Source organism: Manis javanica, chromosome 14 (assembly GCF_040802235.1).
Source record: "Manis javanica isolate MJ-LG chromosome 14, MJ_LKY, whole genome shotgun sequence".
Taxonomy (NCBI): domain Eukaryota; kingdom Metazoa; phylum Chordata; class Mammalia; order Pholidota; family Manidae; genus Manis; species Manis javanica.
The window spans coordinates 89,496,097-89,512,375 of record NC_133169.1 but is presented as its reverse complement, the minus strand read 5'-3'; the positions used below and the strand labels follow the sequence as shown (position 1 = coordinate 89,512,375).

Here is a 16,279-nt window from a genome sequence, read left to right as displayed (position 1 = left end):
TGTGTTTTAAAAGTCCACATATGTATTTTGGAGCACTTTCTTAAACAGTTACAAAGCTGTAGCCTGTATGATGTGCGTGACACTTAGCACTCCATTTTTAACACCAGTTAGAAGTTATACATTATACCCCAAATTGGCATAGTATAATAAATACCCAAACACTTACCTGTTTCTTTATAATTTACAGAAATTTTACTTTTGCTCAAACAAGGTAGAACAAAGATAATTTGCATTTTTTATTCCATTTTCTGGGAGTTGCTCTTCTACATATAGAAAAGAACTTTGGCTAACTGCATTTTTTTCTGTGCATATGACTTCAGGGATCTTTGTTGGTAGGTAATAATTGAAATAGGCATCTGCTAGCCTTAATGTACTATGTACCAAGTACTATTTATTAATGACTGTGAACTCTTAGATGCTATTATGATCCATATTTGATAGACTAGGAAATGGGCTCAGAGAGTCCAACTGGCAGAGCTGGGATTCAAACACAGAGCTGTCTCCAGGCTCTTACCCTCGGTGCTATCCTGACTCCCTGAGAGGTTTTTGTCACCTGGCAGTTTATAATATAGGAAGATACTAAGATGACAGTAATCACAAGGGCACTATTTAATAGCTAGCACTTACTGAATGCTCACTGTGTGCTATGAACCTTCTACCTAATTGCCTTTAACCGTGCAGAAGCCCAGCAAGGTAGGTACTAATTTTCCAACTTTACACTTGAGAAAGCAGGGGCTCAGAAAAGTCGATAAATATGACTGAGACCTCACAGTTAGGAAATAGAGTCGTGATTCAGCTTAAGAGCTTCCTAGCATCTTACCAGTGCACTTTCCACTATACTACACTGTTTTTGAGAGTAGATTAAAAAAAGAAGCTCAGATGGATAGTCACAGTTCATATTTAAAACTTGGGCATCTCGAACAGGACACACAAGCTGCAGGACCCCTGGGACGCACTCTCTGCTGTGCTGCCCCATTTCTTGGACGACTTTCAAGGTCTTGTCCATGCGGCACTGTTCTGTTTATTACTTAATACTTTTCTTGGGTCACTCTTAATTTTTTAAAATTTAAGCTTATTTAAAAATGCCTTTACTGTCCACACTGTCGTAGTTATCTATTGCTATGTAACAAATCATTCCCAAAATCAGTGGCTTAAACAACAGAACATTATTATGTCAAGCAGTTCCTGTGAGTCAGGAATTTGGAAGCAGCTCACTAGCTGGGTGGTCCTGGGACCCTCATGAGGTACCAGTCAGTCTGCTGTTGGGGGCTGTGGCCCTCTGAAAGCCCGACTGGGGCTGGAGGATCTGCCTCTAAGCCCACTAACATTGCTTTTGGCAGGAAGCCTCAGTTTCTCACTCTGTGGATCTCCTCTAGGGCTGTGCTGAACATAGCAGTGCGCCCCCAGAACGAACGGTCCACAGGAGTGAGTCTGACCAGTACGGAAACATGTCTTTATAACTTAACCCCAGATGGGACATACTGTCACTTCTGCCGTATTTTATTGGTCGCACAGGCTAATTCTGGCATACTGTGGGACGGGGCTCCACAGAGTATTTAGTTCCAGGAGGGAGAAACCACTTTGGGCAGCTTAGAAGCAGGCTTCCACACGTACCATAAATAGAAACCAGAATCACTTGCCAAAGTAGATTTATTTCAAAAAAATAAATACAAAACAAACAATGTTAAGAAATTCCAGCCAGCCTGAAGGCTCTTCTCCTGACGTCTACTGTCTATTAGCCAGAAAGGGGATCTACCAAGCGGTAGAAGACATAGAACTCCAAACTAAGATGTCTCATCGTCTCATCAAAAGGTTCGGCAAGGAGTGAATACAGTCGTGCCTGTCCGCGCCTTGTGAAATACTGACTGCTGGTTCTATAGATAAGGCACAGACTTGTCCAGCTTCATGCTAATAACCAGCTAGGACTAATTTTAACTTAGGAATGTTATAATACCCCTTGATCCAATGGCTCAGGTTCTAGGTGTGCTCAAGACATAACCTGGGATGAAGAAATCCTTATTAGCATAATATGCACAATTTCAGTTGTCTCTTCCAGTAACTGCTTCAACTATGGATGCTTATGTCATTACTACTTGCTTTACAGAGCATAGAATTATCCGATTAGTGCTTCCATTTCATATCCAAGTAAAGAAGCTAGGAAACGTACACAGTACAGGAAGGCCTTGAAACCGGTGGCACAGACATTTGGCGTTGGAGAGTAGCTCTGCAACAAAGCTGAGCTATAGGCCATTGGTCAGCTCTGTTGCCTATTGTGCACAAAGAACTGAACCCAGTTCAGTTTACCATCTACCCAAAACTAATGCTTAGAATACATTGGGTTTTATCCTGTTAGGAAGAAGTAAATATAGTTGGCTTTCATACAAATCAAGTCTTCGGTTGTCCTTAGTATAAAGAATCTTTTCCCAGAAATCAGAACTTGGTATATTCTACCTAATGAATTGATATTTGTGACTTTTCTCCCACCTTTAACTATGACTTATTTTTGAGAAGAGAAATGTCCTGCAGTCCTGTGAAGACCATCCCCTCTAGTGTCAAGTGCAAGACTCTTAGTTATCTTCGTGTATCGATTTAGATACCCTTGTCTTGTGTAGGAGGATCCTTTCAGTTTTCGCCAGGCCAGCACATCCTCAGAAGGTTTTCTTCAACATTCAATAATCAGATGAAAAGTAAACTATAAGAATGTGCATTTGAGGATGAGTATGTGGGTAGGGAGATGCTTTATCTTTTCCTTTCAAATTTTCCCTGAAAATTTTGCCAGTTGAAAACTGTACTTGTACCTCTTAGCACATTACTACTGGGCGCCAGGGCATTTTAGAGAGTAATGGTCTCCAATATTGGGGGGTGGGGGGTCACTGGTAAATTCTAACATTATATTCTAAAAATATGTGAAATAATGAACAAATCGCTGAAGATACATTATATATATATTTATAGTAGTTTATTTTGCCAAGTCTGTGACTCACATGACTAGTTGCTGGCAACCTTACCATTCAAGATTAAGTATTTAACCATCACTTCATTTATAATCAAGAAGGATGGCACATTTTATTTGCACAGGTGGCATAATGTTGAATCTGAGTCATTTCCCTTTGGGACTCTCTCAGTATTTTTTAGGCAGTTTTCTCTTGCGTTGGTCCCCGTGTTTAGCATTAGGTTAGAAGTCATAATGAAATAGTGACTACAGACATCTTCTGTAACTGTGAAAAGAAGAAACTGTTTCAAGCACAGTTTCTCACGAGGTGACCTTGGTGGGCAGTGACGGGAGGGGCGGGAAGAGTTCACGGGGAATCGTTCCGCTTCTTGATCCGAGAAGTGATTACATGGAGGTTTAAGTTTGTGATGATTTATTAGGTGCTACACTTGTGATTTGTGCACTTTTCTATATATTGCAGTAAAAAAAATTTTTTTATGAAACTGTTTAATTTGTGAACAGAATAAGAGACCTTTTTAAAGCTGATCTCTCCATTTTTTTAATGGCAGTATAAACAAGTACAGTGTGCCTTCCTTAAGCGACGTGTTTGGTCCTTGGCTGCCCAAAACAGGAAGTCTCTCCACAAATACATCCTTTACGACCTGTGAAGTTTTAATAGTGCCTTCGTTTTTCATATAGGACAGCACAATTATCTTTGTGCTGGAAGAAATGATTGTATCATTGATAAAATTCGAAGAAAAAACTGCCCGGCGTGCCGCTACAGAAAATGTCTTCAGGCTGGAATGAACCTGGAAGGTAATGTGAGATGCCTGAGAGAACTGTCTCTGCATCATACGAAAATGTGTCATTTGACTTGAAAATATACATAAGCAGATGTCATAATTTAGTCCTTACATATATGAGCTTGACTACCATAATTTATATTACTGCTCATGAATATTTCATATTCTTATTCACCAGCTCTTATTACACACACTGAATTCAGTATAGCCAGATCATGTACTAAGAAAGGAAATTATGTAATAATGAAACTTAAAAAACTTAAAAAACCCGAAGCAACACTTTTTTTTTATTCCGTTTTTCAGCCTCAAAACTACTCCCAAGAGTTGGATATGTTTCCATATCAGATATATTTTTAAGTCCATTTTTCTGTCATTTACATCTTACTTGGCACTATATATATGTTTTATTATAGATCTGGAAGGAAAAAAAACCTGAAGGAGGCCTTGGGTGGGTTTTGTTTTTCAAGCAAGGAAGAAACCTGAATAACCTGAATAAGTTTGTGTCTCATATTCCTGTTCATAGAGCAAGTTGTATAACTAACACTGATCTCATCTTTTAAAAACTTTCCTCAGAAAATTGTTGGATCGAGGTTCATGAAGGTGGTGGTGGCGGTCTAATAACCTGTGTGCTTAGTATTTGCTGTGATAGGGGCACTTCCACTGCACCAGTACTCGCGAGGGAGGCACGCTCTAGACATAAGATGAGTAAAACAGTGCCTGTATTCAAGGAGGTCACTGTCTAGTCAGGTTGCAGAGTCAGTCACAGCACGGTGCGGCACACTGCAAAAGGAACAGGGCCACGAAGCCAGAGGACAGCCACCTACTTCTGTCCTGAAAGGGAGGGGAGGCTTCCTGGAAGAAGCGACATTGAGATCTAAGTCTAGAGGAGCTGAGGAGCAGACTCTACTCTGGCAGTAAGGGACCAAGTAAGCACCTATAGGAGTGATCCAGGTAAGACACTGTGATATCACAGGGAGAATGGAGACCGTGTGGTTCCTGTGCCAGAAGAGAGACCGCTGGCGCTGTCTGGCACACACCGTGTGTGTCAGCATTCTGGAATATAAGAACTGATGGGTGTGACCGCGCACAGTCTTGAATCCCCAAACCACACACAAAGCTATCCTCTTACTTTGATAGCGAAAAGACAGATGAAATTAGTCTCTTCTGCACCAGACATTCGTGACACACCCGTCACTTAACACCATTTTTTCTAAGTATGAATAGCTTGCTTAAACCTCACTGCAGAATATCTACATGTTCAGCATTGATTTAAAGAAATGATAGCTGCCCGTCTTCTTTTTGGTGTTAGAAAAGCTACAGAGATTAACTACAAACTGATGTAGACGTTATCTCTGCTTATTTTACCAAGTTTCAATACATTAAGGCTGTCAGTTTTTAGTGACTGGTTAATTTTCTCTAGCCCCAATTTCACTACTTTCCTTTAATCCCCATTTTCTCACCTCACTCAAGGGACAAACCCGAATAAAATTCTAATTCTTCTACCACATCACTAACAGAGTATGGGTGCTTATCCAGTAACATTTTTAGGTGCTTTGTGAACACACATCAAGCTTAATGTAGATCTTTGGAGCTTTAAGCATAGGATGCACTCTTCTGGGCAAGGTCTCCTTCTCCCCTGTCCAAAGTGTAAAGGGATTTTTTATTCAGAAGAATTAAGATAACAGAAACGGTAAAGGAATGGTTCTGACGGCCCGGGTTAGAGTCCATCACTGCGCTCCCCTCTCACAGTTAAGTCACAGGTGCAGCGCCCCTTGTCTCTACAAGGGCTGGGCCAAGGCCAAATACGCCATCACTGCCGTTTCCAATCGGATCTCTTGTTGGATGAATGAAATCTAAGCATACAATTCAAACTGAGCTGCTATTTCTCTAAACACCATATTAAAAAATAACCACATTCTATGTTTTTATAAGTTATGAGTATATCGAGTAGTGGGGAAACTAGTATTTGTCAAGAGTCTTACTGGGACCCTTATATTATTAAAAATACCTTCAAGAAGGACCAATATTAACTTCATGTTTTATACTACATAATTCTAGTTTGTCATTTAGCATGTGTGGTTTTACTGTGAAAGCCTCATTTTTGTAATTATTCCAGTATACGTTTTATGAAATCTTTATTTGTAGTAGGTCTGCGTATGTGCCAGAAATGTTTGGTGGATCATAAACCATAAGAGTACAGATGAGCCATGTGTTTCATGCTTATTTTTATTTTTCAATTGAAAGAAATATTTTCTTGTTCCTCTGAGTGCTTCACCTAAACCAAGCAGTTTGGTGATGCCCTCGGAGTAACCGCAGAAACAGTCAGCTCTCTCGGCGCAGCGTCTGCGCACGCGGAACCTAAGTGTTGCAGGTGGTGTATTCGGATCCTGCCGCCCCACACCAAGTAATCCTCAACATTTATTATAAGGCAGTTTTCTTCACTGCTTAAAGTGCCTGGCATTTGAGCACAGATAAAATTTTTTAGTGGTGATCCTAAATGTTTTATTTCGTTTTAAGGTAAAGTTAATTTTATTTCGTTATCAGATTTCATACCTACTGTTTTTAAGCTGTTTTAAACCAAGTAAGATATCCTTACTTTTATTGAGAAAGAAGTGGAACTGTCAGACATGTTAAATACTCAAGATCATATACTGACTGTTAATCTCTATGCTCTATGGGGTCAGGAACTTTATGTGATTAAATTACTCTAAAAAATAGTGATTGCTTGATTAATTCCATGGACAACTGCTAAAGTTATAAGAAAACATATTAGTACACTTGGTTGTTCTAATCAGTACAACACAATTGGGCTCACTAGTGCTTTTTGAGCTTCAAAAACACCAGTTCTCTCATCCAGGACTACAGGGAAATAGTAAGAAATTAAGCTAATTATATACCAAGTAGAAGATTTCTTAAAATCCTCCAGCTTGTCACTATCCTTTCCTCTTTGTTCTGTTGTGGGATGTAGGACCCCATTCTAGAAAATTTACAGTTATGGTTTATTGATATTTTTACATGCTTGTTTTCTTTTACTTTGTCAACAAAGTACACTCCAGGATTTTGAGATCGGGGTATACTTTTGGTTATTTAAAGGGTTTCCTTATGTAGAGGATCTCTTCTGATTTAAACTTGATTATCCCTCTATAGACTTGTACTATCTGAATTCAGATTCTAAAAGCACATTCTACTACTAGTCTAGGTATTCATGGTTCTTATACAGCACTCAAGTGTGCCGCGAGCTGTTACAAGCATTTTACATAACTTAACTGATTTAATTCTCAACCACCCTATGAAGAAGATACTAATATTGTTCTCATTTTCAGAAAAGAAAACTTAAGGCCCAGGGAATAACTTGCATGTATATCCAACTATTAAATGGCAGAGCCAGGATTTAAAATCAAACATACTGGTTTTAGATTTATACTGTTTATTACTACCCCATACTGCAGCTTCAACAGACCATGGTAAAATAAATTAGATCTGTCACTATCCTGTTTCTCTGTTCTGAAATGTTTACTAAAAATTCTTGCATTTCTCAGTACCACATTCAGCCAGAGCACAATAGGAAACTGAACCCATTTTATTTAATGTGAGTGACAGGCTTTTTTGCCCCTTTCTAACACTGGACATTGAGATATAGTTCCTACCAACTTATCTATCCTCCATAAACTACGTATTTTGTCACTTCAGGGACAGAAGATGCAATAATTATTTTAAAAGATTAGTATTTACTTTTCTTTTAGCAAAATCGTCTGCACCCCTGATAATGCAGGTACAGTTCTTCCATATAAATTACATTCCTTGCCTTTCCTTGGAGCCCTGAGGATTTTCTCTTTAAGAATACTTTAAAAAAGAATAATTCTTATTTGTCACTACAACAAACAGCTTCAAGGGTATGACTGTGTTTACTAAAAAATCTACAGAATCCATACTGTAATCTGATTACACTGTTCCAGACTAAATCAAAGATGAGAATAGTTTTAGTGACTTTACATGTATGTAATGAAAATGGATGCTTTAGGGTTACAGTCATCCATTAAAATCTCTTATAAGAGGGAAATTACCCACTGGTAATTTATATGAAGAAATGTAAAGTTTTTCTCTCTGTATCTTCCCAAATGTTTTTAGTCCCAAGTACTACCCATCATATTAAGGTAAAAAGTAGATTTTTCTGCTGTTACAACAAATACTGTTTTTGGCATGTCATTTTACTACCTTGATAAGAGGACTTTGTGCAAGGATAGAAATGGTATAGCTCCCTTCATTTTATATATATATTACCATAATTTAGATTAACATTAAGATACAGTTTCTAGTCTGTTACAAGCTTAGATTCTTTCAGTTGATGGTAAAAATTTGCATTATATAACCAATGAAAATCTCAACTTTGGAGTGAAAGTGAGATGAATTAATTTATGGAAGAAACTTTTAGAAGTGCTTTGTTTAGATTATCACAGTATTGTAAAACACAATTTTGTATAAAGTCTAACTAATGAAGAAGTCCTGGCTTATCTGTAGAGAATATTAACATCTAAATGGATTCCTCGAGCCTTTGCTTTTAGAAAAAAATACTCCACCCCCTGCTGCCATGTAACTTTACAACTGCTAAATAAAACATTTTCCCTCTATGTAAACAGTTTCAGGACTTAAAATACCTACTGAATAAATTCTAACACCTAGACCTTCAGATTACAACTCAGTTCTGGGTTTTTTTTTTTTTTAAACACTCACAGCTCGAAAGACAAAGAAAAAGATCAAAGGAATTCAGCAGGCCACTACAGGAGTCTCACAAGAACCTTCTGAAAGTCCTGCTAACAAAACAATAGTTCCTGCGACCTTACCACAGCTCACCCCCACGCTGGTGTCACTGCTGGAGGTCATTGAACCTGAGGTGTTATACGCAGGATACGACAGCTCTGTTCCAGATTCCACTTGGCGGATCATGACCACACTCAACATGCTGGGTGGGCGGCAAGTGATTGCGGCAGTGAAATGGGCAAAGGCAATACCAGGTAAGATGCAAAAGATGAAGCCAGTACAGTTCTGTATATCAGATATATCTCGATTTTTTTAAAAAGATGACACAGGGTACAAACCTTTGTGTTTCCTTAAACAGAAGCGCTCTAGGCTCTTTATCACCCTGGGAGCGGCGTATTCTTGTCTCTCTTAGTTCTGGGAATTAACAAGGCAGGAGTTGGTAAAATAGGGGTGAATGGAGAGTGTATAATAAAACGTTTACATTGAAGTCTAGGGGAAGAAAATATTTTAATATTTCTAAGAATTCAGTTTGTTTTCCTTCAGTGTATCATTTTTAAAAATCAGGTCATTTGTTAAACTGGTGAAAACCAGGAATGGGGACACTAAAATATACTAAGATAAAATGATTTTAACTCAACATATTTATTTCATTTATTTAATGAAGAGTATACATTGTTACTTAATATGATCTTAAGATAATTTGAAATAAAAGTTCCCCTATTGGAACTTGATGTAGAACAGCAGATGTCAGTGTTAGTATCGGTGCTGACTTCTTTTAGTCAGAGGGGGGCTGACAAACTCACGTTCACACAAATAGTCAAAGACAAAAGAAGAAAGAAAAATAACCCGGCCTCCTGTCGCCCCGGTCTGTCGGGGGGAAAGAGATAAAAATATCAAGGGAAATGTCTGTATTTTTAAATTCATTGAATGAGTTATATCCCAAGTTAGGACTCTTGTCTTTGTATTTTATTATTTAGATATTTAATCAAATAGGCACAAAGGTAGTAAAAACTGGCCACTCTTGTATCTTCTTACACTGAATGCTGTCATACATCGCTGAGGGTCTGGTCTTCACATGTCAGATGACAAAGCAACTGCGCACGCGTGCGGCTTCCCTTCTGCTAGGGAGCCCCCGGAGCAGGAGTGGCTCGGATCTGGCCTCTGACAGGAATCACCAGGGAGTCCTCAGAGAGCTGATCTGCTCTCTGGCAACCAGCATGCTTCCTCACGTCTGTATTTCCCCCGATTCAGGATTCAGGAACCTACACCTGGATGACCAGATGACCCTTCTGCAGTATTCCTGGATGTTCCTTATGGCGTTTGCCCTGGGGTGGAGATCTTACCGACAGTCAAGTTCGAGCTTGCTGTGTTTTGCCCCTGATCTGATCATTAATGAGTAAGTCATGTGTGAGCCGTTTGCCCTGTATTCATCTTAAGCAGCTGGTGTATTCCCGCTGGACCGCTATTGTGGTCACTCGGGGCTGAATCAGACCCACCAGGCATCTTGGAAGTGGGCGTAAGCAGAGTTGCTTGAAACAGAGCTGCTTATCGGGGCCTAGGGCAGGCCAAGGGTGATGCACAGCAGATGTCCTCGTGGCACTGCCACTGTCCCAGGACACAGTAGAGGGCGGTTTCTGAACAGTGAGCATCTCGGGGGTCAGCGCGCAAAGGGGCAGCTCACTGTGACACTGCGTTGCTTTCATGGCCCTGTTGCAGAAAGGAAAGGCCCGTGACACCACTCGTGCCGGCCTCGCCCTCAGCAGGGGCGATCTCAGGTGCGGACAGGCAGGCTGCGGAGGCGAGAGGCGTCTCTTCACATGACAAGGGTCACTCAGTGTTTCTGACTGAAAAAAAATTATTCTATTTCGTGTTTTTTAAATTGGGTGAGAACCAGCCAAGTTTTACGATTTTACAAAGGAGCTGTTCTCTTGCCGTCTAGGCCAAAGCTTCTGTCTGTTAGATATTCCTGCTGTCCACTCCCCCCAGGCTCAGACTGCCGTTGCTTCCTAACTAGTTTCTGCCCCCAGTGAGTGCCCCTCGCCATGCTATTTCTTTCCTCCCTAAAGCAGCGTGATCCAGTCCCACACCTGCCCACACGGGTGTCTCCTCAGTGGCCACCCACGCACACTCAGCATGGTTTTTGGCTTTCCAGAACCTGGACTCATTTTCTCTCTCATTTTCCTTTTGATACTCATAGTTTCCACTCAGATGGTCCATTCTTCAAACATACCCTAAACTCATGATGCTTGTAAGACCTTACTTTGTATTACAACTTATCTCCTTTATTAGAAAGCACACGGAGTTCCCACATACTCACACACATACCCATGGTCTGAGCTGAGTAAAAAATGGAGATTTTTGTTTGTGTGAAAAAAAATGGAGATTTATTTAATTAGCTCTGGATGTTAACAAGGGTTCAAAAAATTAATGAAATCTTAAAATCATGGTATTGGAGTAACAGTCCCACTGCATTCTCTGTGAGTCAATACATCATTAGTAGTTCGTGTTCGGAAGTGGATGCTGTATTAGAAGTAACAGTGACCACTTGAAATCTGTCCAGAGTGGCAAGGAGTTTGGAAATTAACATGAATTGATGAACAAGGCATGTTTGGATGAAAGAGAGAGAGACCTGGAGTGCTGAGCACAGCCTAAAGAGAGAGTCTGTGAGCATAAAGCCAACACACTGTCTGCTGGTGTGTCGGGCACAAGCAAAATGGGTTGAAATGACAGAAAAGCATCTATTTGAGATGAGTGTTAAATGGGAGGGCCTGCCTTATAATGTAGTAAGCTCACCTTATTGTTAAGTGGTTTTCATAGAGCCTGGATGATACTAACTCCAAAAACTTTGTAATAAATTCTTATTGAGCTGCAAGTAGTGGGATAATTCTAGATTCAGAACAAATGTTATGCTGCTACTAGGTAACACCAAGGGCACACACCTGGCAGGGTAAATGGGAACTACCTAAAGCAGCGATTTCAGGTTTTCCCTCTGTTTGGCTAGTTACATAAAAAAACTAGTCTAAAATCCCTGGCTGAACTATTGAGTTAAGTTCAACTTAGTGTTGTTTCTGTATTCGAGGTACTTATTTTCCAGCACAGTATTCATTCAGTGATATTTGAGTACTCACCAAGTGCCAGACACTATTTTTGGAGCTTGAGCTATAATAATGAATACAATAGATGAGGCCCCTGCTGACATTCTGATGGGGAAAATCAAATAAATCACCAAAATTATTTTGGAGAGCCTAATATCAACCTTCACATGTGTTAGTAATTGAGAGAAAGCTGTTTAAGGATATTGTACAAGTTTAGAGAAGCGGATGTCGGCCAAGTCAAGCAGAATCTTGTAAGCTGTGAATGGAATTTAGATTTTTTTCTAGGAAGAAGAAGCCAGTGGAGAGTTTCAAATGAGGGTAACATGATGGAGAAGGAATCAGAGAAACAATGAATGGTCACCATAACTCCTAATATGTACCTGGTACACATGAGCAGAGAACGAGACAAGGCAAGGTTCCTCATGGCTCCTTGGAGGAGGTGTCATTCGCGCTGACAAGGGAGACTGAAGGAGAAGGACCAGGCTGCACTGAGAAGTCACAGACAAGAGGCATGTGAAGTACACATGCTGTGATCAGTCTCTTACTGTTCCCAGAAAGGCCCCTATCTCTGCCCTCACCTAGGAGGCACTGCTGTGTGCTTGGCCACATCCCCACACATACTCTTAGGTATCTGTGTCAGAAAAAGAAGTCGCCTTGACTAAATTGCAAAAAGGGAACTGTTCCAACTACTGTATCACAATTGAACTGATAAATACATGAAGCTTATATGTGAAGTCATCTAAAATCTAAGTACTTGTTGCTCATTTCAGAATCTGGCCATGCTTATTTAAAAACATGTTGGCAGTATTTACTACCTTATAGTCACTTTCTAAAAAGACAATAAGAACTCATTTAATTGGGATTAAAACTGAACAGAGATATATATGAAACACCAACTTATCCTTGTTTTCCTGTAAACTTAATCTAATTCAGGTTTTTTTTATTTGAGGGGTACTCAAATATAAACAGTCACAGCATGACCTGATAATGCCACATACATGCCTATGTAAAGTGGGAATTACAGAATTTTTCCCCCATGTTCAGCTCTGCTGGAGGACGGATGACTAACAGGAAGAACAGTTTAGAAGACGCATTCTTACTTCCCATTCTCACGCCTCCTCGCTGCTGGGCGAGCTGGGCCGGCTGCCTCCCTGGCCCCCTGTATTTCTGTACCACGCTAGTTTCTGGACAGATAGGTTTTGGGTGTTAAAAGTATGCACTCAAGTTCTGACCACCTAGCAGCTGTAAAACAGTCTCTCTTCATTGTTGGTAGGTCATAATGTAAAAAATTGTTTTTTTTAAACAGCCAACTAGAGTTGAATTTTTACTGTACTCTCGAATATATCGTAATTTTTTCAAAGTTGCCATGCACAAGAAACTGAAAGAGAAGAACATAGCTCCCAGAAAAAGAATGCTTAATTCTTAGTAAGGGATTGGGAAGGTGCCTCTTTGCTAAGGGTAGATCTTAAATTTGGAGTGTCATGTGAACTCCTGTGTCATCACCTTGGGTAGTATACAGTTCATGTCTGATTTATCATATAAGGAAATAAACATCTTTAATAGAGAGAAATTTTTTTTTCTGTTAAGTCCAAGACACTTTCTGTCAAAAACTAAGAAAAAACAGATCTTGAAGTATTTCTAAAACCATAAACTGAGCATAGTTTCAGTTTCTTAGTGTCCATTTCAAAGTTAGGAACCTTTAGAGATCTGCTTGAAAACTGTAGATGTGATAATGTCTCTTGAGAATCAACTGAGAATTCATCTGGGTCCTTTATTTAGAAGGATATTCAGTCACATAATGTCTGTCAGAGGCAGATTTTGGTTATCAGAAAGCCTAGAGATGAGTTCTAGTTTTGACCCTTCTGCATAACTATAAACAGTTACCACACAGAGTTGTCTTGAGGTTGGAATCCTGTGAAAAAAGTGCTTTTGATTTTTAAATGGGTAGAATCTAAAACTGTGTTCTCTAATGGACAATAAATTCTGTAGGAATAATTCTTAAAGCAATAAACACATGGCATGCATGATAGAAAAATAATTTCTCCAATGTAAAATCAGGTTATTCAGTAGTCTCTTTAGACTTTTTTATACCCAGGAAAAAGTTTAAGGAAGGTTTTCCAAAATTCAGTAACAAAGAAATGTGCTTTTTTGGGAACAAACGCTATTTCTTCTAACTCAAACACTGATATTTGTCTTCCACAGGCAGAGAATGTCTCTACCCTGTATGTACGACCAATGCAAACACATGCTGTATATCTCCTCCGAGTTGCACAGGCTCCAGGTATCTTACGAGGAGTACCTGTGCATGAAGACTTTACTGCTTCTCTCCTCAGGTTGGTAGAGACCTACTCACTTCTAAACTTCATTTCTAAATATGTCGAAATATGTCAAAAGCATGAATTACAGATTTCAAGGATTTATTAGAATACATAGCACTAATAATTATACCAAGTCTACTACTGTTTACTGGTCAGATAACTTAGGTTTTCATAAAAGTAAATTTTCAGAAGGACATAGCTGGTGATACCAAGATTAATAAGACAGGGAGGTGACGTGGAGAAACAGAAAGGTATGTGAAGTGTGTCCCTGTAAATACAGTGTATGTATAGACTTCTTCCTTCCTTTCTGTGACCTGTGCTAACACCACTGTAGAAAATGTGGGGGAATAAAGCCAAGCAGAGGATTTTTGTTCTCCATTGCTTTTCATCCATTTTTAGTTACACAAACTATATGAGTACCCCTATATATAAGAAACTGGGGGAGAAACAGATACAGCCTGCAAAAGGTGTGCTTGATTATTATTAGAGGACTGCTTAATGCAGCGTTGGAGATAGACTGTTGGACAGAGGTTGTCTACCTAGAAATAGCAACAATTTATATACCAGTAACTTTAAATTTTATAAGCTTTAGTGAGACTACCTCCAGCTAAGAAAGGCATTACTTAGTAAAACTAGAAAGCATCTGAGAAATACAAGGTATCGTGTCTGTATTAGTAAAAATTAGCACTCTTCTACAATAAAAGGTCTGTGAACCAGATGGTATTATAAACTTTAGGCCTTTCCAGTAAAAATTATGCATTAGGTTAGTAGTGTTTACTGAGTTGATGGCTGGGTAAGTAAATTTTCAATTTATAAGAGTCTTCATTTCATTAGTAACTATGGTTTCAAAGCTGCCAAATAACTTAAAGCTATGGATATTGCACATGACTATATTTAAGCTTTTCCAAAGTACACATCAATCCTAATGCTTTCCTACTATCTTTGTTCTACAAGAAGTGTTTTATATTAGTGGATTTAAAGAATATTAATAATATTTCAATCAAGGCAAGAGAACTTTCCACAACCCATTAAAAAACCTAAAGGCAGAGATCATTGCTAGAGACTTTTAAAGCTCACCTACAGAAGTGTACTTGTCGAAGAAGTGAGCTGGATATTATTTGAGTGAACAGCTCACTTCCTCAACAGGTATGGGTCAGTGCCAAGAGACTAACCAATCCAATCTGTAAAAAATGGTATTTTATACATAGCAGACTCAATAAGATATGTGTATTTTTTTCATTCATAAGAAAAAGTTCATTGAACCACTACATATCACTGTTCCTTAAAATAATAATAATAATAATAATAATAATAATAATAATAATAAAAAAAACATGAGGATGAAAATACATACCTTAAGATATAATTAAACTTAAACTCTCACAGAATACTGGAATTCAGGTACCCTAACTTCCCACTTAAATGCTGGATTTAAAAAATTTTTAAGCAGGCAGGAACCCAAAAACATAAGCTGCACTCTGAAGCTGGCTTTCTCTTAGAGGGCAAATGCGCAGCCTGGTGTATTAGTATAGTTAGTAAGTTTAAAGGCAATAGTTAAAAATATAAGTGAAATTGAAAACACAATGAGTGGATCTAAAAGCAAATTAGACACATTAGAAAAGACATTTAAGCTGAAATACATATCTGAAGAAATTAGCCAGAATATAGTTTTTAAATGCACAAAGATGTATATATGTACACTTCTTTATACTTATTGGGTATATTTTGTACATATGTAAATGGGCAATGCTTCACAACGATTTTATTATCATGTCATAATGAACATTAAAAATAGCATTCATACAGCATAGCCCACTGAAGTGAAAAATGCTGTGTGTGACCAGTACGGCACACCAGTAACCCATTCACGGCACACCAGTAACCCATTCACGGTACACCAGTAACCCATTCACGGCACACCAGTAACCCATTCACGGTACACCAGTAACCCATTCACAGCACACCAGTAACCCATTCACGGTACACCAGTAACCCATTCACGGCACACCAGTAACCCATTCACGGTACACCAGCTGAGAAAAGCTGTGGTCTAACATAATCATCAGAGATCCAGAATCAAAGGTGAAAGAGTAAGGAAAGGAATTATACAAAGAGGTAATGGCTGAAAACTTTCCAGAATTGTTAAAAGACACTAAGCCCCAGGCAGCTCAGTGAATTCCACATAGTATATAAAATATAGCTAATTGAAGAGCATCAACTGAGAATCAAATTTTTTTCTTCAAAATACTAAAGAAAATAAATTGAAGAATGAAGGTTAATTTCCAGTCTCAGCTCCAACAAGTAAACAACTTCCAAGTTACCATTCCCATCTTCACAATAAGAAAAAGCTAAATGGGAAAATAATTGAGGTCT

The 16,279-nt window shown here is 38.9% G+C and overlaps 1 protein-coding gene across 6 annotated transcripts in view; it reads left to right on the top strand.

The window, feature by feature from the left end:
* Positions 1–16,279, top strand: part of NR3C1 (nuclear receptor subfamily 3 group C member 1) — a 96,686-nt gene that overhangs the window by 71,103 nt on the left and 9,304 nt on the right. For all 6 annotated transcript variants that reach the window (XM_037015977.2, XM_037015974.2, XM_037015973.2 and 3 more), the window contains exons 4-7: positions 3,632–3,748; positions 8,469–8,747; positions 9,745–9,889; positions 13,791–13,921. In XM_037015977.2, the coding sequence (XP_036871872.2) occupies positions 3,632–3,748; positions 8,469–8,747; positions 9,745–9,889; positions 13,791–13,921 (672 nt within the window). The remainder of the gene's footprint in view (positions 1–3,631; positions 3,749–8,468; positions 8,748–9,744; positions 9,890–13,790; positions 13,922–16,279) is intronic.